Below are 27,459 nucleotides of genomic sequence, written 5' to 3' on the forward strand. Positions count from 1 at the left end.
AAAGATAAAAAATTACATGCGATTTATTATGCCAGTAGAACCCTAGACGCTGCCCAACTCAACTACGCAACTACTGAAAAGGAATTACTAGTTGTAGTTTTTACTATAGACAAATTTAGATCTTATCTAGTAGGAGCCAAAATTATAGTTTACACTGATCATGCTGCCATTCGTTACCTATTAAGTAAAAAAGATTCCAAGCCCAGATTACTCCGATGGATTCTATTACTACAAGAGTTTGATTTAGATATCTGAGATAAAAAAGGCACTGAAAATGTAGTAGTTGATCACCTCTCTAGGCTAGAACACCTGAAACCAGACTTAGTACCCATAAATGATGATTTTGCCTATGATAGAGTGATAGCTAAACTAGAAACCATTGAAGACGATAGCCTAGGCCCTCATGAGCACTTCCAAAAATCCTTAGCTGTAAGTAACGTGCCATGGTATGCAGACTTTGTTAATTACCTAGCTGCTGATATCATACCCCTGATCTTAACTACCACTGTAAACATTCTACGCTGATAAAGGCCACTCAAGGTTCCATTTTAGGCAACCTTCGAGAGGTGAGGACTGCTCAGGATGCCTTACAGGCATGGATGGATCAGAGAGACCGTCGTCGTAGCCGATCCCGTCGTCCACCTCAGGATGGCGAAGGCACCAGTGGTCAGCAGTAGGATGTCAGGTCACTCTCCCCTTATCTTATTTTGAAACATTGGGGACAATGTTCGATTTAAATGTGGGAGGAGATTTTATCGCTTTCTATTTTTCTTTACTATTTTCAGTTAGATTGTTTATTTTTATTGCTTTTTAGTTGTTTACTTTATTTCATTTTGCTTTTAGTATGAGTGTTTTAGATAATGCATGAGTCTGACGAGTCACCAGTATAGTGTATCTTTAGTACAGTCTAATCTCCCCATTCCTTTAGCCCTACCAATTTTATTTTTATTTTTATTTTTACTTTTTTTGCAAAAGAAAACGGTATTATTCTGAAAGTTTTTGGGTTTTAAAAACGGGTTTGAGTAAGGATGCGGTGACTTGGGAGAACTTTTTGAAATATCAGTGTTGTTTTAACACCATAGACTTCATGAATATAGGAATCATTCCCGAAACCCCATATACCATGGTCTTAATCATCATTTCAGTATAAGTCCTCAGTAGTTTATTCCAGCAGTCAGCTCCGACCTACGCATCCTCTACGTAGGGGACCGATGAACAGAAGTGAATGATTCAGTGAAATAAATAAAAGAAAGCAAAAAGGCAACTCAGGTATAGGTGACCCTCACAAAGTCATTTAAACCAAAAAGGTTGTAAAAATCTGCTACAAAAGAAAAAGAAAAAAGAAAAACTCACCCGCTGTTAGTTGATTCAGAGGTATCTGGCGCTGAACTCGGTAGGACGGATTACGATCCGATCCCCCACAACTGCAGTTGGGTCAAATAAAAGTGCTTACACAAATTTATGTGTCAGGAACCCCATGTTTGGATCATAGTCACTAACAGGTCACTCTACTATGAAGCATGTACGGATAACGGGCTTAATGTGATTGCGCCTGAATGAAAAGGACACAAAAAGAGATGAAGACACATGCCTAGGTATTGTGGGATAATATGAGTTGGTTAATATATGAATGGAGTTTACATCCGTGTTTACGGATAAGTGTCATCATGATACCCTTAGTTCACTCAGTTAGTACCTATCATTGCATCCCGACTTACACTTAGAAGCCTTTCTAGCCCGAATCACTCGTTGACACCAGTTTTTTTTCTATGAATTTTTTAGTGTTTTGCTTGAGGACAAGCAAGGATTTAAGTGTGGGAGAATTTGATGACACTGAATTTCACCGTATTTTTGACTCCGATTTCGCATGCATTTTAGTGGTTTTATTATTATTTTGTTATGTTATTACTATGTTTCTCTTTGTTTTCAGGTTTTCAGTCTAATCAGAGTCCTGATCGAGAAAAAGAGTGAAAACGAGCTAAAAAGACTAAATTTCAGCATTTTGCACTTGTGGCTCCCACTGTGGCTGGCGCCATGGGTCCAACCATGACGTGTCACAATTCAACTTCCCTCAACTGCCACGTTCCCCACTATCTCCACTTGTGCGCCACAATTTGCCCTTGTGGCGGGCGCCACGAAGTTGTGGCGGGCGCCACAAGAAGAAAACTTTTCCCTCCCAATTTCAAACTGAAGGGCATCCTTGTCACTGTCTTTACTTTATTTATTTCTCGCACTGTCTTTACTTTATTTATTTACCGCACTCGCACTACTTTTATTTACTTTCCGCACTCACACTACTTTTATTTATTTCCCGCACTCACACTATTTTTATTTAAATTAAAATGCACTTTTACTTTACCATGTCTAACTAAACCTATAAAGGTTAGAATGTAAGGATCGTAATTGAACCGATAATCCGTACAATTGTTCGTAGAAACACTTAAGGGATATTTTGACTTTCAACTTAAGTTTTCCCGCACTTAATTTCCGTTGGGTAACATCGAAAGTCGTCCAACGTGCTTTTAAACTTAATTGTTTTTAACTATTTCAAAAACAGCGAAAGCGCTTTGTTTAGTTCATTAGGAGTTTTTAACTTAAGAAGAAAAGTGATTTTAAAACTATTTTCGGACGTGTTTATAAGTTTAGAGTCTGGTTCGTGAGAACCTCTTTTGGTTAAGAAATCCAAGTTAAAATACTTTTCAACTTAGTCAAGATACTATATTTCTTAAAAATAGGTTTACTACTCTAACGCAATGCGCGCCTTTTTATTAGTGACAATAAGAGGATTTGATTAGGGAGTACAACTCGGTTTTGAATACGCCAAAGCGACAGTTCCTGTTAAATTGGTTCTTCTCGAAGTAGGAAACACTGCCCATAAGTAGTTCTATTAGCAAGTACTTGGATTATTAATTGATTATGTGAATTACATTCAAACTTGTCTTTATTAATTGAACTTTATTCAACACTTTACTTTTCATTGCACACTCTAAAAACCCCTATTTTGATTACCTTAGATAAACACCATAACAATAGATAACAATAGATTGACACTTGGTCTCTGTGGATTTGATAATCTTTTATATTACTCTGACGCGTTCGTATACTTGCGAAAAACACACATCAAACTACAACTGCTACTACAACAGCTAATCAAAAGCATGCTAACAAAAAAACATTTACAAAAATCACTATGCCTCATCGTTCAGAGAAACCTCATCAACAACATTTCCACTTGATAAAATGTATCAACGAATCTGAACCTTGAAACAATAATGTAATTGACATGAGGTATTCTAAACACAAACTGGTTCAATACAGATTTTAACCACACACCATCAAGAACAATTAGGATTTAAACCTAGTTGCCACCATATTCAAATTGCAGGTTCCACTAAGGAACAACATAATTTATATTCAAACTTCCAATGACCATACAAGCTGCTTACAGTGACCACACCTTAAAATAGAAATCAAATCATATCAAATTAACAATTATAAGCAAATATATCGGTTATTGTTCAAAAAGTGGAAGAAAATAAAAATAAAGCTAAATCAATTGATTGGGAAAAGCAAATTTTAGACATAAAATGCATGAATTGGGAGATTTAGAGAGAAGGGCAAATAAGAGTTTTCTAAAACATTGAATTTTTTTTATATTATAGATGTTAAATGTCAAAAAAAAATTAATGTGAAGCTAGCATTAAGATAATTAAAAAAACCTTTGGAAGAAACTCTCAGCCAAGACATTATGGTTTTCCTTTTATATCATTTAATTAGTAGATTCTATTAAAGAATAAGTGGAATCAAACACATAGTGGGGTGGGGACATGCTAGCCGAACCTGTCACATTAGTACTAATAGAAGCAATGTCACGGCAGTACTGATAGAAGCAATAAGAAGAATAGTAGCAGCAACTTGAACATAAACATAGCATGGTATATGTCTTCTTAAATGTATCGTAGAGTTATGGTGTTGAGTACATTTGCATTCATAGTTTTTATATGTATTGAATGATTATGTTGATGTTAGTGATTGAGAATACTTTGAGAATGTATGCGATTGAATTGTGTTGAATAATTATGATGTTTGCTTAGACTATCCATAAATACTTTTGCACTATTATATATTATAAGTGTATTTTCACCCCTTTATTATCTGTGTGTTTATGTGCTCTTTCTTGGAGTAAAATCGAGCAGGTAAATAAATATCTGCTTAGAAGCCGAAAGATGGCGTTGAGGTTGTTTTTCTTTTTCCCGTTTTATGGGAATATTTAAATTTCATTGCTATAATACTGGATGGGTGAACTATTTGTTTTATTATTGTTATTATTTGCGATGTTGAAGGAATTTTTCCATAATCATATTTTATGTTATGAGAATTATTTGGTTGTTGAACTATTTCAATTAATTTATTTTCGCTGTGATGAGCATATGTAAAGGTGAGTATGTGACGACAAATGTTAAAATTATTGTATGTTTGATTTAACCCGTGCTGCGGAGCATGTTTATGTTGTGTTTGAGTGACACCCTATGTGTGTAGTTGTTTTATTTTCGCATTTCAGGATTTAGGGTGTTACAAAAACAACAACAACAAAACAACAATAACAGCATCAAAAACATAATTATGTGAGATGACTTGCAAGAGTTTAAAAATATTTTGTTCAAGGTTGATGTTTGAAGAAAAAAATACAACACAAAACGTTGAAGATTTTTTTAGTTTTGTAATTCATCCTAAAAAATGATCTATACGTGTTTAGAGCGGCTAGATTTAGGGTAAAACTTACAGAACAGAAGCTTTTATAGTTATATCAAACCCCTCGGTAATTAAATAAATCAAAGGAATATATTAATTAATTAATAAATAAAAAGTTAAATAAAAAGAAAGACACAAATTTTAAATAAATAACACTTAAATTTCTTTTATTGGGATTTAAAGCATGTTATGAGTTACTTTTTCCCTCAGTTATATTCATTATCTAAGGGATCACATGGAATTTAAAAAAAACAGAAATCATGGTACTACTTGGAATTTTACCTCAATTTTTTGTTGGGTGAAGTGAAAACGTTGCCATAAAATATTTTATTTGTATTAGTATTTTCTGCCTTTTATGAAATATCCACTAAATTTAGACAAAATTCCCACCTCCAAGCACCATGAAACCAAACACCTAAATATGTAACTTTTCGTTTCTTCCGTCGAAGTTAAGTAGGAAGTTGAATCCCACTTGTATGAAATTTATGTGCTTTGATCTCCCTTTTTGTATAAAAATAACAAGAGTTAGTATTGATAGAACATAGGAATTAGTGACATTGTAAAGTCAAGGGGACCCTTAAAATAGGGAACTCCACTGAAGATTTAGTAATCTTATCTCAATCATGTTTTTGTGGAACTTGGACGATTCCCCCGAAGACCTAAAAGTTAAATGCGATGGTGTCTGGTGGATGTTTTCCACTGTATTATTCTTATTAGATTATTGTGGGCATCTAATGTACTATTCTTATATAACAAGTATTTGAGTAATTCTTGGATGTTATTTATATCATGTTTGTTTTAGGATCAAACTTTTAATGTTTTATCTAATATGATTCTAGATAAAGTTACGTGGGGTGTTACAATTTGTGTCAATATTTCACACAAATTTGTGCTGAAACTCATAAAAATAAAAATAAAACACTTATTTTTTATTTTATCCAAAATATATCTCAAAACTATCAATTTCATTATTTCTTATGGATTTGAGATGGAGCTCATAAAATAAAAATAAATTTTTTTAGTATATAACTCTTCCAAAACATGTCTTAATGTTTCACAAGAATTTGAGACATATTATAGAAAATATCAAATTTTCAATTTTTATTTTTTTAATTAAACAGTAACACAGTCGTTAAAAAAATATAGGGATGCAAGATATAATTTTAGGCCCAATTAGTTGAATTTTAGTTTGGTTTTGAAACAATAACAAAACCCTAAATAACATTTTTTTAAAAAACCCTAAATATAGAGTATACTCACTACAAACCCTTTTCATATTTGAAACATTAGCATTGAACTAATAACGGCATGAGGACAGAGATAATGGCAGATAGAATCAGTGAGTTTCACGATTCAATTCTCTGTCACATTCTTTCTTTTCTTCCAACCAAACATGCTGCAACCACAAGCGTCCTCTCTAAGAGATGGAAATCACTATGGCTTTCGGTCCTCACTCTCGACTTCGACTGCAAATCCTTCCAAGACATGACCTACCATGGATATTCTGTACACCAATTGATGCTCTTACGAAAAATTGAACTTCCAATCCTTTCTTTTCGTTTCCATGGCAACTACTGGTGTCCAATTCAAACTCAATGTGATGTTACTCTATTTGTTTCCTATGTAATGAATAGAGGAATAGAGAATCTTAATATTCACAATTACATGAAATTACCATCTAGTTTTCTTAGTTGCAAGACCCTTAAGGTTCTTAAGTTGAAAGGAATAATAGTGAATGGTTTTTCTCATCAAATGGATTTTCCTATTCTTAAAATTCTTCATTTAAAGAGAATGGTTTTCGAACGGCATGAATTGCTTGTTAAACTTCTCTCTGGTTGTCAAATACTTGAGGAATTGGAAATCAAATATTTATGTTTTCGTAATGGTTCGCGTGTTCCAGCGAAAGAGTTTGATGGCTTGTTACCTAGTTTAGTCCGAGCAAAGATTTATTGTCATGATTCTATTATTCCTCTTCATTTGGTTCGCAATGTGGAGACTCTACATATGGAACAGGTATGACAATATAGATTTTAATTTTCAATTCATGATTTTTTAACTGTAGTCCATAGTTTTAAATTGCAGTTGCGGAAGTGCTTGCACAAGTTGCAATTGCAGGTGGTTATATAGAATTCTCATGTACTGTCTTGTCACTTGTGTAACTCATGCAGGCACAATTGAAATGTTGTAGGAAACTTCCCATGTTTCATAATCTGACACATGTGAAACTTAAATTTTTCTTTAATATGTGGGGATGGTTGCAACAAATGCTTCAACAAAACCATAAACTTCAAAGTTTAATCATACATGGTTGTGAATATCGAGACGAAAGTTGGAACGATCCACCAATAGTTCCAAAGTGTCTTTCATTGCACCTGAGAACATGTTGTCTTGCATATTGTAAAGGCACGGAATCTGAGCTCCAATTTGCAAAGTATATTTTGCAAAATTCGAAAATACTGATGACTATGAAAATTAAGTATGATCACTGTGCAGATATAAATGCAAAATACCAAATGACAACGGAATTATCTTTATTCACAAAGGGCTCTACAATGTGTGAAATTGTTTTTGAAAACTCAGTATGTAATTTTATTACCGGTTAATCTGTGATATTGTTGAATGCTGTAATTTTATATCTTTAGGGAAAGTTTAGTAATTGTGAAAATCATCCAAAGTTTAGTAATTGTGAAATTTTTCATATATTTTAGGAAAAGGTACCATCAGCGTTTTCAACTTCATGCTAATTACACAGACATACCACAGTAGATAACAAGCAAACTTTAAAGGATGCTCTAGTGTGTGGAATGCTAATTACACAGACATTCCTAAAATTAATCATATACTGTTGATATATATATATATATATATATATATATATATATATATATATATATATATATATATATATATATATATATATATATATAATATATATATATATATATATATATATATATATATATATATATATATATATATATATATATATATATATATATATATATATATATATATATATATATATATATATATATATAATCATCCGTTTGTATTATTTTATGGATTTTAAAATAAAAATCAAACTTATTTTAATATCTAACGTATAGGATTACTTGACGTGAAAAATTATTTTATACTGACAATGTATTTTAATTAAATCATATATATATATATATAAGGAGTTAAACTGAGTAACATGACACATTCAATAACTCTGTATCGTACCTGACGTGAAAAATTCTTTTATACTGTCAATGTATTTTAATTAAATTATATATATATATATATATATATATATATATATATATATATATATATATATATATATATATATATATATATATATATATATATATATTGTTAAAACTTGTGTTCACACACTAAAATACAAACTCAATATTTACTGAAAGATGAAATAACTTGTTATATTATTCAAAGAAAAGCTTGGCTTAAATAGCCTTTACAAAATGAAAAGTAACGTTACCCACTAACAGAATTATAAGGACCTGAATAATAGGTTTCTTTATTGACTAAACTGAGAGAAAATAGCAACTATTCATTAAAACTAATTTTCCTAAAGAATAGGTCCATCAAGAATAAGTCCATCAATCCCTCCTTTAAGCTGAATACAGTAGATAAATCAGCTTACTTCTATTGCAGACATCAGCCCCAACATCTCTCGTAGCTTGATAAATTGTTCTTTCTTCAATGGCTTTGTCATAATATCTGCAATTTGCTTCTGCGTATTACAGTACTTCAATTTCACAGTTCCTTCATTCACCAAGTCTCTCAAAAAATGAAACTTCACATCTATGTGTTTACTCTTGCCATGGAACACAGAATGCTTTGACAATTGTATTGTTGAACTGTTATCACAGTATATTATGCTGCCTTCTTCTCCTTTATGCCTAAGTTTTTCGAGTAACCTTGTAAGCCAAATGTATTGACATGCGCAAGAAGCCGCGGCAATGTACTCAACTTCGGTGGTAGATAATGTAACCACCGGTTGTTTCTTTGATGCCCAAGAAACAGCACCTCCTGCAAGAAGAAATACAAAACCAGAAGTACTTTTCCTGTCATTAAGATCTCCTGCAAAGTCGTTGTCCATGTATGCCACCAATTCTGTGATGCTTTCTCCTTTGTAAAGAATTCCCATTTCAATTGTGCCATTGATGTATCTTAATATCCTCTTTGCTGCACACCAATGCTCCTCAGTTGGAGATGACATATATCTGCTAATCAAACTCACACCAAACATAATGTTTGGTCTTGTTGCTGTCAAGTACATCAAGCTTCCAACAACTTGCTTGAACATGGTTGAATCGATCTTGGTTCCCTTCTCATCCTTGGACAGCCTTGTTCCTGGCACAATAGGATTTCCAACTGGTTTGCTATCAGACATGCCAAACCTTGCCAACACTTCTCTCGCATACTTTCTTTGACACATGAATATTCACTTTGAATTCTGTATAATTTCCATGCCAAGGAAATAGCTCATCTTTCCCAAATCAGACATGTCAAATTCATGCATCATTGACATCTTAAATTCCTCACAAATACTGTTATTATTCCCGGTATAAATCAAGTCATCAACGTAAAGACTGACAATTAGGATTTTACCTCCCTCCTTTTCTTTTGTAAAGAGCGTATGTTCGGAAGCACACCTTTTGAATCCCTCTCGAACGAAGTAGGATTCTATGCGACTGTACCAAGCTCGCGGAGCCTGTTTTAGTCCGTATAAAGCTTTATTTAGCTTATATACCTTTTCTTCTTCTCCCTTCTTCTCAAAGCCAGTAGGTTGTTGTACATACACCACTTTCTTAAGTTCTCCTTGAAGGAATGCACTCTTGACATCTAACTGGTATACTTCCCATTTGTTTTGAGCTGCAGTTGCAAGGATAAGTCTTATTGTATCAAGACGAGCCACCGGAGCAAACACCTCTGTGTAGTCAATCCCATATTGTTGCGCATATCCTTTGGCCACCAACCTAGCTTTGTGCTTCTCTATATTTCCATGCTCGTTAAGCTTGGTTTTAAAAACCCATTTAACTCCAATAGCTTTGACTCCACTCGGCAAGGTTGTGAGTTCCCACGTGCCATTTTTCTCTATCGAATCAATCTCTTTAGCCATCGCATCTCTCCATTTTTCCTCTTTCACAGCTTCATTGTAAGTGACTGGATCTTCTGTTATCATCATCATTGCTTCTTCTTCCTCCTCTGAAAGTCCTTCTCCGGTTGTGTATTCTGACATCCATGCAGGAGCTCTTCGAGATCTATCTTTAGGCGAGTTTGGTTCGCTTCCACCTGATGAGGTTGTGGAGAAGTTTCCTCCTGTTTGTGAGATTGAGTTACTTGTGTTGTTAGAATCAGAGTCTTCTTCTAACTCTAACTCTTTGTTAGCATCTGAATTTTTATCTTCCCAGTCCAGTACCTCTGATTGCACTTCTTCTTTGCTTTGTTCCCACTTCCAGCATTCATTTTCCTCAAATTTTACATCTCTGTTGATTGTTATTTTCTTGGTAATAGGATCAAAGAGTTTGTATGCTTTGGACTCCTTGCTCATACCAAGAAAAATGTGTGCTTTACTTTTGTCATCTAGCTTTATTCGTTTCTGATCTGGAACATGTACATGAGCAAGACATCCGAATATTCGAAAGTGATCCACTCTTGGTTTGCAGCCAGTCCATGCTTCTTGTGGAGTCATGTTTTCAAGAGCTGTTGTTGGACATCTATTAAGAATGTAAATCGACCAATTTGCCGCTTCAGCCCAGAATTCCTTCGACATTTGTTTCTCAGACAACATGGAGCGCACCATATTCATAATCGTCCGGTTCTTCCGCTCGGCAACACCATTTTGTTGGGGAGTGTATGCTGCCGTTAGTTGTCGAGTGATCCCATGAGTGCTGCAAAAGTCTGTAAACTCCTTTGAGTTATACTCGCCTCCTCTATCCGTTCTTAAACACTTGATGCTTGTTCCAGCCTCCTTTTCAGCCCATGTTTTGAATCCTTTGAAAGCCTCCAATGCTTCTGATTTCTGATTCAAAAAATATATCCAAGTTTTACGTGTAAAGTCATCAATAAAACTTAGGATATACCTCTTATTGCTGTTGGAAATTGGGCTAACAGGACTACAAATGTCTGAGTGAACAAGCTGCAATTTGTGTGTTGCTCTCCAGAGATTTCTTTTAGGAATGGGATCTCGGTGCTGCTTCCCTACGAGACAATGTGTGCACAACTTCTGTGGAGTTTTCACAGTAGGCAGCCCTTCAACCATTCCTTGATATGCAAGAGTTCTGAGTCCCTTGTAGTTGAGATGTCCAAACCGTGAATGCCATAGTCGTGATTCATCATCAGCCTGAACTTGCATACATTTAGGTAGAGTTGACACCATCTTTGCCAAGAAATAGAACATTCTATTTCCACTCATATCTGAATGCATGATTAGTCCTCTACTAGGATGAAACACCTTGCAGGTGCTATTTTGAATCAATACAGTGAGCCCCTTTTCTTGTAACTGCCCAATACTTAACAAATTATTCTTTAGTTCAGGAATATAATAAACATTGGTAATTACCTGAACGATGCCATTTACGCATAACCGCACACTTCCTATTCCCGTCACTGCAATACGACTGTCATTTCCCAATTTCACTGTTTGCTTGAAGCCCTCATTCAAGTCTGTAAACCACTCCTTATTTCCACTCATGTGATTGCTACATCCAGAGTCCAAGAACCATATTTCTTCTCTTGTCACTTTCTTTTCTTCAACGTATGCCATGAGTAACAGCTCATCTTCATGCTCTAATTCAGCAAAGTTGGCCCTTCTTTCCCAATCTGGACAGTCGTACTGGAAGTGTCCCTTTTTGTGACACTTGAAGCACTCTATTGCTGCTTTGTAAGCTGGTGATGGTCTCCCTCGACCCCGTCCTCGATATCCTCCAAACGTGCTTCTGCCTCTTCCTCTTCCGCTTCTCTCCTCTTGAGTCACGTTAAGCACCTGCTCTTCTTCATTGATCCTTCTTCGGAACTTTTGTTCATGGACAATGAGTGAACTTTGAAGTTCATCGACTGAGAGGCAATTTGTGTCATTTGATTCCTCTATCGAGACAACTATGTAATTAAACCTCTCGGTGAGAGTCCGCAGAATTTTCTCCACAATTTGAATGTCTTGCATTGCCTCTCCATTGTTGCGCATGTTGTTTGCCACCGTCATTACTCTGGAAAAATATTCGACGATGGTTTCTCCTTCTTTCATTTCCAGAATTTCAAATTCTCTTCTGAGAGTTTGCAATTGGGCTCTTTGCACCCTCTTACTTCCTTGATATTTCCTTCTCATTGATTCCCACAGTTGTGTAGATGTGTCTTTCTGCAGGATTGTCTTCAGAATGCTCTTATCTATGGCTGCAAATAGATAATTTTTGACTTTCAGATCTTTTAGTTTCAGATCTGCTCTTGCCTTCTTCTCCGCATCATTCTCCACTGCATCTGCGCCCAACTCGACGTATCCTGGATGAATGAGATGCCACCACTCCTTGGAACGAAGTAAATTCTCCATCAGCATACTCCAATGATCGTAATCCCCATCAAACTTAGGAATACTCAACAAGTTTTGTCCTTCATTCGACATTTTTCTCACTCTCTGGATCAGGCCTCGTGGTGAGGCTCTGATACCACTTGTTAAAACTTGTGTTCACACACTAAAATATAAACTCAATATTTGCTGAAAGATGAAATAACTTGTTATATTATTCAAAGAAAAGCTTGGCTTAAATAGCCTTTACAAAATGAAAAGTAACGTTACCCACTAACAGAATTATAAGGACCTGAATAATAGGTTTCTTTATTGACTAAACTGAGAGAAAATAGCAACTATTAATTAAAACTAATTTTCCTAAAGAATAGGTCCATCAAGAATAAGTCCATCATATATATATATATATATATATATATATATATATATATATATATATATATATATATATATATATATATATATATATATATATATATATATATATTAATTATTATAAGGAGTTAAACTGAGTAACATGACACATTCAATAACTATGTATCATATAGTATAGTTATATAACAAAATTCACCATTTGATTATGTCAAAATCATTATTTGATATATAAGATTCAGATTCTAATTTGAATGGGTGTCACGTATGCTAAAAAAATCCCACCAATCTTAAATGCAGTTATTTTCTCAAAAATCCTTGTCAGTTTCTTTGCATATGTTGCCTTATTTATGGTCACTAAGACACATAATTTACTGTCATTAAATTATAATTGATGAGAGAGAGTAAAAGAAAATATAGTAAGACACATGACTTCTTTCAAAGGATTTTTTTTAAGGAAAATCAAAATAACAAAATAACTTTATTGGTCACTATATAATATATAAAAATATGTTTTCAGCTAGAGATTAAACTTCTTACTAACAAAAAAAAATTATGAGGGGATAAATCGTCTATCTAAACAGGTCATCACAAATTATTTACGAGGGACATGTCACGTCGCTATTTTGCTTGGGGGTAAGCCTCTCACAAAATGTAATCCTTAAACTTTCTTCTATTGACATGCAAGCGTATGCGCGGGCTAGAGGCACAATGTGCCACTATTTTGCTAGGGGTTAAGCTATTGGCAAAGCCATCTACGTTTTGGTATTTATGTGGGAATTAGCGCCTCACAAATTGATTAATATATGTTTTGGTATTTGTGAGGGGATTAGCCCCTCGCAAACTGACTGATTATTTTTTAAATAAAATACCTTTTGGTATTTGTGAGGGGTTTAACCCCTGACAAATGTTTACAATATTGTATAAAATTCCATCAATATAAAAAATAAATATGTATTATTAAATTTTGTAAAATAAAATTTAAATTAAATTATAAAATAAAGTAATTCATGATTTAAAGGTGATATAACAATAAATAGTCTCCACATCCACCAAAGTTAAGTTAAAAAATACATATTAAAAGTTTCTTATTCCAACAAACTTAATTATATTCTCCCTCATTCTCCTCCTCCTCCACAATTCCTCCATATCCACTGACTCAGTCATATCCACCACCAAAACCTTGGTTCATCTACTGTCGCATCCGCGAAAAAACAACCGGCGGGCTAAAACAAAAACAACACAGAGCCGCCACTGCGCGTTATTTATCCCAAGATAGGGAAAGGAAACGCTCAGAGAAACCTGGAAAAAGCATGGTCTCGCGACCAAAGTGTCGCATCACGCGAAAAACCGGCGGGAAAAGAAAGAACAACAGAGCCGCCACCGTGCGTTATTTATCCCAGAAGAGGGAAAGGAAACGCTCAGAGTAAACCTAGGAAAGAACATGGTCTCGCGACCAAAGAGAATGGGTTCGGGAGTCGGTTATGCGAAGGGAAGGTATTAGCACCCCTACGCATCCGTAGTACTCTACGGGATCCACGCACAAAAGGAAGGAATATTGGTTGCTAAACACTGCTCAAACTCACACACACTGGCTGAGAGAGACAAAAGAAACTGACTGAAACTGACTCGGCAGGATATCGCATCCTGGGCCTACTTAGTCTATCAGGCATAGACATCAGAGTCGAAGTAGTTCGGACTGGGGAAACGACACATGCTCGCTAGGATATCGCATCCTATGCATACGTATCTTCTCGGACGAGAGAAGAATCAGAGCATTCGTAGCTCGGCTGACACGCACACAAACAAACACAAACACAGGCAAACGTGGAGCCCGACTGCCAATCACTGGACTTATGTCAGCATCCGAACCTAAACTCACACAAAGAGGCAAACGTGGAGCCTGAATGCCAATCACTGGACTTACATCAGCATCCGAACCAAACGCACGCACACTGGAACCCAAATGCCACTCGATGGACTTACATCGGCTTCCAAGCACACAACAACACAACAAGTTAATAGGGAGTCGGGGACTCGAGCCTATAACTGTCAAGCACACACTCAAACAAACAGACAACAAATTGCTAAGGAGTCAGGCACTCGAGCCTAGCACCTGTCAAACAACACACACAAAAAGAAAAAAAAAGGGCGCCCGGAGAGATCAGCTCAATCTCCTGCCTACATACTTCATCTGGTATGAAGATAAGGGCGATGTAGTTCCCCTACGCAGGGATAAAGGACTAGCCTAACCAGATAACAGAGGGAGACACAACTAGGGAGACTACGACTCGAGCCTAGATGTTATCATGCAAATCATCCCTAAGTTAAGGTTTCTAGCTAACTTGCACAGGAAGCAAGCCTATCCTAAGCATGGCTCACACAGGAAGCAAGCCACATACATACTTAACTTGCACAGGAAGCAAGCCAAGCAAAACCTAACTTGCACAGGAAGCAAGTCAAACAAACCTAACTTGCACAGGAAGCAAGTCAAAAAATCCTAACTTGCACAGGAAGCAAGTCAAACAAACCTAACTTGCACAGGAAGCAAGTCAAAAAATCCTAACTTGCACAGGAAGCAAGTCAAACAATCCTACAAGCACAGGTAGCACACACTATACACAAACAAGTGGCTCAAACAAGGGTTAGGTTTTAGTCAAGGGGTCATATCAACCTCAACAAACAAACCTCTGGAACTGGGTGAATGTGCTCTTAACCTTGCCATTGAGGGGCTAAGGTGAAGCAGATGAAAGGAGATGAGGGGTGTGCCTCATTGCTTCTATCCCTGGCCTGGGAGAGCATTTGACAAGAATGTGTGGGTTCAGAAAGTGGGAACCCTTCTACACATTTAAAACTGACTCAACTGTACAATTGTACAAGATCTTGGGTTTGTATCCGCAATGCATCAACACAGTGGTGCGAGCAAAGCAGATGACACACTGAATAGTGGGGGATAGATTGCATATCCCTACCTTCCACCAATTGCCTCTTCACTTAGGAGGACTTTGACTCTATGCAAGGACACAAAATTAAACATCCACAAACATTGCCTCTTAAGGAGGACTTCAGACAGTTGCCTGGCCAAGTAACAGGCCAGGTCTTCCAGACTACATGAAGATTAGAAGCATACCTCAATGCAAATTGCTTATACAAGCAAAGCAAAGCAAGTTCAAAGAACTAAGCAACTAAAGTACCTGAAATCAGTCAAGCACAGTTAGTATACAAGTCAAAGTCAAATCAAAATGAAACAGATGTCAACAGTTAATCAGGAGCAAGTGGATGTGCAAGGCACAAGGCTCAAGGCATGTGAGCCAAGCCACCTACAAAACAAAACATGTTAGTCAATGATATTTAAGCAAGCTCAACCAAAAAGAATTGGTCTCATTGGTCATTTGATGGTCAACCTGAAAACATGAGCTCAAAGGTGAGTAACAGGACCACTAGGGCAAGCCTAGGGTCAAAAAGGAATGAAAGAGTCAAAACAGCAAAGGGCAAGTATCCAAAATCATGTTCAAACAATCAAGAAACACAAACAATTGGGTTCACATTCATATCAATCATCATCATCATTTCATGAGCAAATTAGGTCAAGGTATAGCAAACAGAAGCTCATAGAAGTCAACAGCAAGACTTGAATCAAAACCAATCTCAAACATTTTCAAAAATCACCAAATAAATCATGATCAATCCTAACACATAGCATGGTAAGCATGTCAAATTTCATCTCATTTGGACAAGTGAAAGGCAGTCAATGAAAATCAGAAAGTCAAAGCCAATTTGAACATGCTCAATGAAGTCAACCAATCATGCATCAACTTGAAAAATTCATAAATCATAGATGGTGTATGATAAATGAATGGGACTAAAACCATGGCAAAGATGAGGATGTCTATTTACCTCATGTAAAATTTCATGTCCATCCAATAAAGTATGAGAATTTCACAAATGAAATGGGAACATGTGTCACAAAAAGTCAACATATGAATAACCAGGGGAGAAAATCTCAAACAATTAGGAAATGCCACAAATAATTCCAAGAAAATTCACATGTCAACTAGACATACAAGAGTAGGTTCATGCAAAAATTCAATCCATTTTGAGGTCAAGAAGCATGGTAATGAAAATCATGAAGTTGGACATCAATGGTGTGACACAAATTGTCACACCCTAATTCAAAAAATCATAACTCACAAACCAGCAATGATAAATTCACAAACTCCACACCAAAATCACCATGAGTGTGTCTAGTTTAAGCACAAAAAATTTGGGAGCCATTGGATAAAGTATCATCATTTCACAATTGATTTGGCAAAGTGTACAAAATATGCATACATGTCACAAACCCTAGCACCATTTAAAAACCACTCATCCAAAAATTCTGGAAAAAATATGATTAAAAACTAGAGGTTGTGGTGAACATTTGTCAAAAAATCTCATTAATTTTGGATCAAAATTGGACAAGTTATGATTTTTGGAAGATGGGTGATCAAATGAAATTAATAATGGAAAAATAACATGGTTCAATGTGTCACATGGGGTCCGAGTGGCAGTTTTGTAAATACCCCTGCCACTTACTCAAACGGCCGCGTTTTGGCCAAGGAAAAGAAATATTTTGATTGGTTCCTGGCCCACGCACTGTAGCGCTTCATGCATAAAAACCCTAATGCCTGCAATCCGCAGGAAAACCCGCAGCTGGCTATGAAGGTTGCGGGTAAATCCGCAGGTAATGTGCAGCCAGCATGAATAACTCCCAATCCCCATGAACGATTTTCCCAGAAAAATGGAAAAGTTCCAGAAGCGAAAATCAAGCATGGCAACGTGTACATCCAACATTACTCATCAATAAACAACCATTAATTTGTTAAACAACAACAAAACCAACACTAATCGAAGGAAACTATTCATGAACACAAAACTTTAAAGCTCTCGTTCTCTCTCATTTCTCAATGGTTTTTTTCGATTTAAGGAGCAGAATAATCAGCGTGGATAGATCTACACAATGCATAATATGGTTTTGGAAAATGAGAGATTCGAATTCCTTACCAGATTTGAGGAACTGAGTTGGTTTGGAATTGTTTGGTCACCAAAGGTTGAAACAGATGTTCTTTAGGTGTCCATGAGGTGAATGGATGAAGTGCCTTTGTTCAATGGTGCTCCATTTTCTTCTAGTCATGAACTGCCATGGAGGGAGCTTGAAAGGACAGTGGTGAATTCGTCGTTTACAGGTGGAAAGTGATGTTCACAAAAGCTTCAAAATGGTTGGTGTATCATAAAACCAATGAATACAGCTCGGGCTCTTGGGGTTTTTAGCAAGAAAGTTCTAAAAATGAAAAAATGAATACTTGAGAGCACATGGATTTTTTTTAGAGAATGAGTTTTAGTTCTCTGGTTTGTGGCTGCCTCTAGTGGTTTGTAACATGACAGAAAAATGATGAAAAACCTGCTGTTTGATCTTACACATCCAAGTCCATGAAAAAGTGGGATAGGGTTAGTAGAAAGTGTACTTCATTTCCAAAAATCAAGCAAACTAGCATGGGCTGTATGTACTTCATGGGAATGGCCTTGCAAACATATTTTAAATAACATTTCTGAACATATTCCAATGGCCAAATGGTAAAAAAAAAAAAAATGATTATATCAAAAAGTCAACTCTTGGTCAAACTTGAATTTCACATATGCTAGGTTCAAAAATGCCATTTTGATTGGCAATTTTTTGGCTCATGAAATTTATATTTTTGGAAAGAGGGGATCAAATGTGACTTGTAGGAAAAAACCCCACCCAAATTGGCCAAATGGTTTGAGAGATATGGCCTTTTGAAGTTCAAGAATTTCTGAAATCGATTCGATCATAACTTGCCAACCACACATGGGAATTGAGAGTTCTTGGACTTTTTGGAAATGGGAGAACAAGATCTTCAACTTTCATGTTGGGCAAAAATTCATTTGAAGCTTGTATCATGATGTAAGTTTGAGGATCAAGACTTTCCATTTTTGGTAAGTTTCAGTTACAGGTCCAGTTTCCATTTTTGGAAATTTCTGATCTGGCTTCAAATTCTTCCATGATGGTGTTTGACATGATATATGAGGACTATTTGGACATGAATGATCTCTCACAAACCAATTCCAATCATCAAATCACTGATTAAATGGACAGTTGACCAACAGTTGACTTTTAGGGTTTCTGCCTGACTGAACCATGACTGATGACTTCCAAACCCTACTTCCTTGAGACCTTGACTTCAAATGATGTCCCAAGTTATATGGACTCTTGATTATTGATCATGGTGCCCAAATTCCACAAGAATAGCCACCATCCACTGCTTTGACTGACTGTTGACTTTCTAGGGTTTTTGACTGTCTGTGCATGAACTGATGACCTCTGAGCCTTCAACCCTTGACTTGAACACTTCAAATGGACTTCCAAGTCATGTGAACTTGTTGGACAAACCCTAGGGCCTTGGCTCCTTGAGAAATGCACTTGCTTGCTTGACTGACTGATCTCCTGATCAGTTTGACCTAATTCCTTGATTGGCTTGCACTTGAGGCAAAAGAGGCAATGCAATGCTATGCAATGGACCATGATATGCTATGACCTAATATGAAAATGTATGTACAATGATAGGTGCAAATTTGAGGTGCTACAGCTGCCCCTATTCAATCAGCTGGGAACCCGAATGGATGAGAGCAACGGCTGTCAGACTTTCAGGGTAAACAGGGATTGAATACCAAGAACCGTAGAATTTGCACAATACAGGGATCCACCAATGGAAACGTCCACTGGGATTTGATATTTATTGCTGGGTATATATTTTTTGGTTTTGTTTTCAAAGGGTACGGCCACATCCAGACATCACAACGACGGTGAATGGGAACAACAATCACAACCAGATGCCAACAGACAACTAGGAAAAACTCGACGTTTATCGGGACCAACGGAGAGGTACCCAGACACTAATGAATGACTGGGAGGACTCGACCAGACATCAACGGATGAATGGGAGAAAACTCGACGTTTACAGACATCGGAAGATGATGTTTACAGACACCAAAAGGATCGACTAGACATTTACAGATGAATGGGAATACTCGACGTTTACAGACATCGAAAGATGATGTTTACAGACACCAAAAAGATCGACCAGACATTTACAGATGAATGGGAATACTCGACGTTTACAGACATCGAAAGATGATGTTTACAGACACCAAAAAGATCGACCAGACATTTACTGATGAATGGGAAGACTCGACGTTTACAGACATCGAAAGATGATGTTTACAGACACCAAAAAGATCGACCAGACATTTACTGATGAATGGGAAGACTCGACCAGACATCGACGGATGAATGGGATAAAACTCGACGTTTACAGACATCGAAAGATGATGTTTACAGACACCAAAAAGATCGACCAGACATTTACAGATGAATGGGAATAAGAGAAACACAACCAGACGTCAACGGACGACTGGGAAAAACTCGTCGTTTATCGAAACCAACGGAGAGGTAAGTCCACATGGGGAGGGTACAACTAGACATCACCGGATGACTAGGAAAAACTCGACGTTTATCGACACCAACGGAGAGGAGGAATGGAGATAATGAACACAACCAAATCATCAACGGATGATCGGGAAAAACTCAACGTTTATCGACACCAACGGAGAGGAGTAATCTCCACTAGGGAAGGGATAACGATGTTACGAACATCGAAAGATGATGTTTACAGACATCAAAGAAGACCAGACACTTACGCACGACTGGGAATCACCGAGAGATGGTGTTTACCGACACCAAGGAAACAACACACACGGGTGCTGACAGGGTATACTAACATTCTCAAGATGACCGGGCAAGGCTGAACACTTGCAGGGGGTCTCACTGGGGAGAAACAAACTTTCTGTCACCAACAGGTGAAGAAATAAACCTCTGGGGATATCAATCCTGAATGCTGTCAAGAGCAACTGTAGCAGACTTGCTGTGCTGATGTTGAATGAAATGATCCGCCTCTGCCGGGGATACGGTCTGGTGAAGTTAACACATGAATGCATATGTTTGAATTTTTCTATGGCGTAATGCTCCATTTATGAATGGAAATGCTACGCGATTTTTGAGGATGCAATGATTACTACATGCAAAATGCAAATGAACCCTGGCTAGGGAGCCGAAACTGATTGGGTACTCCAACTCTGCGGGGAGACTCCTCTTGGGGAAATACCCTGCGGGGAACTCTGCTTGAGGAATGGTAAAGCGACTTCACACTCATGTTGAAGCATAGCACTGCTGCTGGGAAAAGGTAAACGCCGCTGGGGATATCCTTCAGTCCACAGATAGGATAAATGTTGGAGATAAATTCAATGAACCTGCCTCACTCGGGGAGGAAATCGGCAAATACAGGCCTGCTGGGGGTAGGCAATCCTTAGATCAGTTGGGGAATAGAAGGCACTATCCACAGACGTCTCCGCAGGGGAACATAGCTCTGATAGCTTCCAAACTTGCTTGGGGAAAATATCTGCTGAGGAAACGTCCTCACAGATGTCAATCTGAAAAAACAGCACAACAAAATGCCCCCAGGGGATACATGGACAAGATACGCTCAAGTGTCCTCAACATTCAAAATGATTTTCAAATGTTTCATCTTTCTGCACGTCATTGTTTAGCCTCCATGTTCTTATATGCAATGCTTATCAAAAATTCGGACATTTTTGCAAACAAAACAGTAAAAATAAAAACCAAAGAGCTATTTATCTGAATAACGACTTTTATTGATTGAAAATGTGCCTGAAAAGGCAAATACATTGGGAAGCAATTCCTAGAAAGAGGTAATTGCGCACAAAAGGAAAAATCTATCCTAATGGCAACGTGAACACGGCATCCACTATTTCCAAATTCTGTTATAACTCACAGATCATCAGTTTTCCTCCCAACTCCTTGCTTTCTGAGAAGAATGACTGGACGGATCACATCTTTCGAGATGGCAGACGACAAAGCTTGATGAAGTGCAGACAACTCAGACTGTAGTCTTCGCTTTAATCCCTAACTTTTGCTTGGATCGCCCTTTCGGGTTTTCAATCCACCGGGATATCCATTTTTGCCTAAGCCGCCCTTGCGGGTTTTCGACTTACCGGGTGTACAAATTCTTTTCATTTTATCCCTAATTTTTGCCCGAACCTTTTCTTTCTGTTTTTTTTTTGGTTCGCCGGGATGCCCCTTTTTTTTTGCCTGGACTATTTTTTTTCTTTTTGTCCAGCGGGTCAATTTATGCGAAGTATTTTTTGACTACATCTGAGTTAACAGGAGACGGAAAATCTTCACCATCCATAGTTGTAAGCATCAAGGCTCCACCGGAGAAGACCTTCTTTACAACATACGGACCTTCATAATTAGGAGTCCACTTGCCCCTGTTATCTGTACCGGGAGGGAGGATCCTCTTCAAAACTAGATCACCGATCTGATAGCTTCGAGGACGCACTTTCTGATCAAAGGCTCGCTTCATCCTTCGCTGATACAACTGTCCATGGCATACAGCTGCTAGCCGTCTCTCCTCGATAAGGCTCAACTCATTAAACCTTGTTCGAATCCACTCGGCTTCGTCCAACTTGACATCCAATAAAACTCTCAGAGAAGGAATCTCCACTTCAACAGGTAGAACAACTTCCATACCATACACGAGGGAGTAAGGGGTTGCCCCGGTCGACGTACGTACTGAGGTACGGTACCCATGCAAAGCGAAAGGCAGCATCTCATGCCAATCCCTGTACGTGACGACCATCTTCTGCACAATTTTGTTGATATTCTTGTTTGCCGCTTCTACAGCACCATTCATCTTTGGTCTGTAAGGAGAAGAATTGTGATGTTCAATCTTGAAATCTTTACAAAGCTCTTTCATCATCTTGTTATTGAGATTCGAACCATTGTCAGTGATGATTCTCTCAGGGACTCCATAACGACAGATGATTTCTTTCTTAATGAACCGGGTAACCACTTGTTTGGTAACATTAGCATAAGAAGCTGCTTCCACCCATTTGGTGAAATAGTCAATCGCAACCAAGATAAAGTGATGTCCATTCGAAGCAGTAGGCTCAATCTTCCCAATCATATCAATGCCCCACATGGCAAACGGCCAAGGCGAATTCATGACATTCAGAGGGCTTGGTGGTACATGCACCTTATCAGCATAGATTTGACACTTATGGCACTTCCGAGCATACTTGAAACAATCGGATTCCATAGTCATCCAGTAATAACCCGCTCTCAACAACTTCTTAGCCATTGCATGTCCGCCGGCATGAGTACCGAAGGAACCTTCATGAACTTCCTGCATTAACATGTCTGCCTCGGGTCTGTCCACGCATCTGAGCAAGACCATGTCAAAGTTTCTCTTATACAGCACATCATCCTGATTCAAATAGAAGCTTCCAGCTAGCCTCCTCAGGGTTTTCTTGTCATTCTTCGACGCACCTTCAGGATACTCCTGCGTCTTGAGGAAGTTCTTGATGTCAAAGTACCACGGCTTCTCATCATTCACAACAGACTCGGCTGCAAACACATACGCAGGCCTTTCAAGTCGATTCACCGCAACATGTGGCACATGATTCCACCAATGAACTTTGATCATAGAGGATAAAGTAGCCAGAGCATCCGCCATTTGATTCTCATCCCGGGGGACATGATACAACTTCACTTTCTTGAAGAACGTCAGTATTCTTCTGGTGTAATCTCTATACGGAATCAAATGCGGCTGATTCGTATTCCAATCTCCATTGACTTGATTGATCACTAGAGCGGAATCTCCAAATATATCAAGAGTTTTGATCCTCAGATCAATGGCTTCTTCTATCCCCATGATACAAGCCTCATACTCAGCTTCGTTGTTGGTGACGTCAAACGTCAATCTGGCAGAAAAAGGTATATGAGCACCTTTAGGATTGATCAACACTGCACCAACACCGTTACCATTCATATTCACAGCCCCATCAAACATCAGTGTCCATTTGTCATCCGGGTCCGGTCCTTCCTCAACAAGAGGCTCTTCGCAATCTTTCATCTTCAGATACAGGATGTCTTCATCAGGGAATTCAAACATCATAGGCTGATAATCTTCAATCGGTTGCTCGGCGAGGTAGTCTGACAGAATACTACCTTTGATGGCCTTTTGCGACGTGTACTGAATGTCATATTCTGTTAGAATCATCTGCCAACGGGCAACACGTCCGGTGAGAGCCGGTTTCTCAAAGATGTATTTCACTGGATCCATTTTAGAAATCAACAGAGTAGTATGGTTCAACATATACTGTCTCAGTCGGCGAGCAGCCCAGGCCAAAGCACAGCAAGTTTTCTCGAGCAGTGAATATCTTGTTTCACAGTCGGTAAACTTTTTGCTAAGGTAGTATATGGCATGCTCTTTTCGACCAGACTCGTCATGCTGTCCCAATACACACCCCATCGAGTTCTCAGTCACTGACAGGTACATTATCAGAGGTCTCCCTGGAACTGGAGGTATAAGGATTGGAGGTTTCTGTAAATACTCCTTTATCTTGTCAAAAGCTTTCTGACAGTCATCATTCCACTTGATCGCTTGATTCTTTCTAAGCAGTTTGAAAATTGGTTCACATGTAGCAGTTAGATGAGATATGAACCTTGCAATGTAGTTCAACCTCCCTAAAAACCCGCGGACTTGCTTCTCCGTTTTCGGTTCAGGCATCTCTTGAATAGCTTTGACTTTCGCTGGATCAACCTCAATCCCTTTCTCACTGACAATGAAGCCTAAAAGCTTCCCTGATCTCACCCCAAACGTACACTTGTTCGGATTCAACCTCAGCTTGAACTTTCTCAACCGGTCAAACAGCTTCTGCAAATTAACCAGGTGCTCCTCTTCTGTCTGCGACTTCGCAATCATATCATCTACGTACACTTCAATTTCTTTGTGCATCATGTCATGAAAAAGAGTCGTCATTGCCCTCTGATAGGTAGCACCAGCATTCTTCAGCCCAAATGGCATCACCTTATAGCAGAACGTGCCCCAAGGTGTAATGAATGTCGTCTTTTCCATGTCCTCTGGCGCCATCTTGATCTGATTATATCCGGAGAAACCATCCATGAAAGAGAATACCGAGGATTGAGCCGTATTATCAACCAATACATCAATGTGAGGTAATGGGAAATCATCTTTCGGACTCGCTCTATTCAAATCCCGGTAATCGACACACATTCTGACTTTACCATCCTTCTTCGGCACAGGAACGATGTTGGCAACCCACGGTGGATAACTGGTAACAGCCAAAAAACCCGCATCCCACTGCTTCTGAACCTCTTCCTTGATCTTAGTTGCCATGTCAGGACTCGTTCTACGAAGCTTCTGCTTGACCGAAGGACATCCTTCTCTAAGAGGTAATCGGTGCATCACAATATCTGTATCTAAACCAGGCATATCTTGATACGACCAGGCGAACACTTCCACATATTCTCTCAGCATCTCAATCAGCCTCCTCTTGACAGAGTCCTCTAAAACAGCCCCAATCTTGATTTCTCTTTTGGCGTCCTCAGTACCCAAATTAACAACTTCCAACTCCTCCTGATGAGGTTGGATGACCCTTTCCTCCTGCTTCAGCAATCTGGCCAATTCTGCAGGGAGTTCACAGTCTTCCTCACTCTCCTCTTCAGCTTGGTAGATGGGATTGTCGAAATCATACTGAGCCATAACAGAACTGTTCATAGTGAATGCCATAAGATCGCTTCTGCATGTTTGATGCTTTGTTTTAGAAAAAAAGAGTTCAATAAAGTCACAAAAACAAAAAACATTGCCATTTTTATTGTTTTGAAAAAAAAAAATGAAAACAAAAATAGAAAGACAGGGATCACAAAGTTTGATTTCAAAAAATGTCCTTCATTAATGATAATCATTAAAACATGATGAGGCCCTACAAAATGAATCACTACGCCTTGGGCAGAACGTAGGATTTTCATGCAAAATGACAAAACAACAGAAAATTACTCTGTCAGAAGAGTAACTTGAACCACTTCTTCAGCCGTCCAGTTGTTGATAGACCCCCCTGGTGCACACGGGCGAACCCAGTTGTCCAAATCACAATCGCTGTCACAGTCTTCAATACCGGTTGCGGAGACGTCACCATGATTCATCAGCCCAGCGCTGGTAAAGGTACTCGGACCCGCTTGACCATTTTGCTCTGCTCGGAGAGGCTCGTAACCAACACCAAATTTGTCTTCTTTAACAGGCAAGTCCACCATCTTGCCCCAGCCTCCAGCTTTGCCAGAATCAACAACCTCCTTAGCCTGCTTGTAAGAAGTAATTGAAGCACCTGGCTTCCTCTGCTCAGCGTACGCCACTTTCTCAAGAGCCACAGTCTCAAACGCCTGGCATAAGGTTTCGTGGATCTCGCCATCCACCTCAACATATTTGAACGAGGATAGATGACTCACCAGAATCTCTTCTTCGCCGCACACAGTCACAATCTGACCGTTCCAGACATACTTGAGCTTTTGATGGAGAGTCGACGAGACTGCCCCTGCTGCATGAATCCATGGACGCCCCAACAAACAACTGTAGGCGGGCTGGATGTCCATAACATAGAAGATGATATCGAATACCTCAGGACCTATCTTCACAGGCAAGGTAACTTCCCCACACACAGAACGTTTGGATCCGTCGAAAGCACGAACGATCAGGTCACTGGGATTAAGCACAAACCCTTCCGCATCAATCTTCCTCAGAATCTGCTTAGGCAACACATTCAGCGACGACCCGGTGTCTACCAATACGTGAGACAAAACTGCCCCCTTGCACTCCATGGTGATGTGCAAGGCTTTGTTATGGTTTCGTCCTTCAGGCGGTAGGTCCAGGTTGGTGAAACCTACACCATGCCTGGTGTTCACATTGGACATCACACCCTCCAGTTGATTGACAGAAATCTCCTGAGGCATGTAAGCCAGATTCAACATCTTCAGCAAGGCATTACGGTGTGCCTCAGAGCACAACAACAGTGAAAGTATAGAAATCTTGGACGGAGTTTGATTCAACTGGTCTACAATCTTGTAGTCACTTTTCTTGATTATCTTCATAAACTCCTCCACGTCTTTCTCAAATGACCCCTCAGGCGCTTCCTTCTGGACAGGCTCTTCCTCAACCACAGCTTGCTTACCCTTTGCTCTGGCGAGAGCCTCAGCATTATTGTCCCTCAAAGGCTGCGGTGCGAACAGACGACCGCTTCTGGTAAAACCTCCTGGACCCCCTACATTATCCACAGCCGGACCAACAGTTGCAGGAACTCTATTCGGTACACCAATCGTCACTGGAGTTTGATTTACTGGTCTCGTCTGACTTTCAGCCCTTCTGTAACTGCGGTGAGCATTATCATACTTCCACGGCACGACTCTACTATTCTCAACAGCCCTTCTTCCAGACGCAGCGATAGTAGTTGGAGCACTGATGGTTACAGGCACGGAAATGGTAACTGGGGTACCATTTGCTGCAGGTGCACCAACGACCCTTTGTCCACGTTCTTCAGACGGTTTAAAGTAAATGGTGATAGTTGACACTGTCCCACGATCTTTTACAGCCCTACTGAATTGCAAACGACCTTCATCCATCATACCCTGGATACCGGCCCTTAACTGGTCACAACCATTCTCAGATTCTGCACAGCCCAAACAATTCTCATCACAGCCCGGGTAGACACCCCCATTCAGCAGACGGCCCTTCACAACTAGCAGAGAAGTCTGAACATTATCAACATTAACAACCCGATCTTCAGCTTCTTTCCCCTCAATATTGTTCACTCTATGC

At 38.6% G+C, this 27,459-nt stretch overlaps 1 protein-coding gene across 1 annotated transcript; it reads left to right on the plus strand.

The window, feature by feature from the left end:
* Positions 1-6,060: 6,060 nt before the first annotated feature.
* On the plus strand, positions 6,061-7,460 carry LOC127081565 (F-box/FBD/LRR-repeat protein At5g56420). Its single transcript, XM_051021811.1, has 3 exons — positions 6,061-6,765; positions 6,921-7,331; positions 7,395-7,460. Exons 1-3 carry the CDS (start codon positions 6,061-6,063, stop codon positions 7,458-7,460), a joined length of 1,182 nt encoding a protein of 393 aa, XP_050877768.1.
* The last annotated feature ends 19,999 nt before the right edge of the window (positions 7,461-27,459 follow it).

This window comes from Lathyrus oleraceus, chromosome 5 (genome assembly GCF_024323335.1).
Source record: "Lathyrus oleraceus cultivar Zhongwan6 chromosome 5, CAAS_Psat_ZW6_1.0, whole genome shotgun sequence".
Classification (NCBI taxonomy): domain Eukaryota; kingdom Viridiplantae; phylum Streptophyta; class Magnoliopsida; order Fabales; family Fabaceae; genus Lathyrus; species Lathyrus oleraceus.

What these genes read in the sequence shown, in the direction of transcription:
- LOC127081565 (XM_051021811.1), top strand. Translation starts at nt 6,061, where the DNA reads ATGAGGACAGAGATAATGGCAGATAGAATCAGTGAGTTTCACGATTCA. An exon ending in AGACTCTACATATGGAACAG is followed by an intron (nt 6,766 to 6,920) that starts GTATGACAATAT and finishes TAACTCATGCAG; the next exon opens with GCACAATTGAAATGTTGTAG. An exon ending in AAATTGTTTTTGAAAACTCA is followed by an intron (nt 7,332 to 7,394) that starts GTATGTAATTTT and finishes TTATATCTTTAG; the next exon opens with GGAAAGTTTAGTAATTGTGA.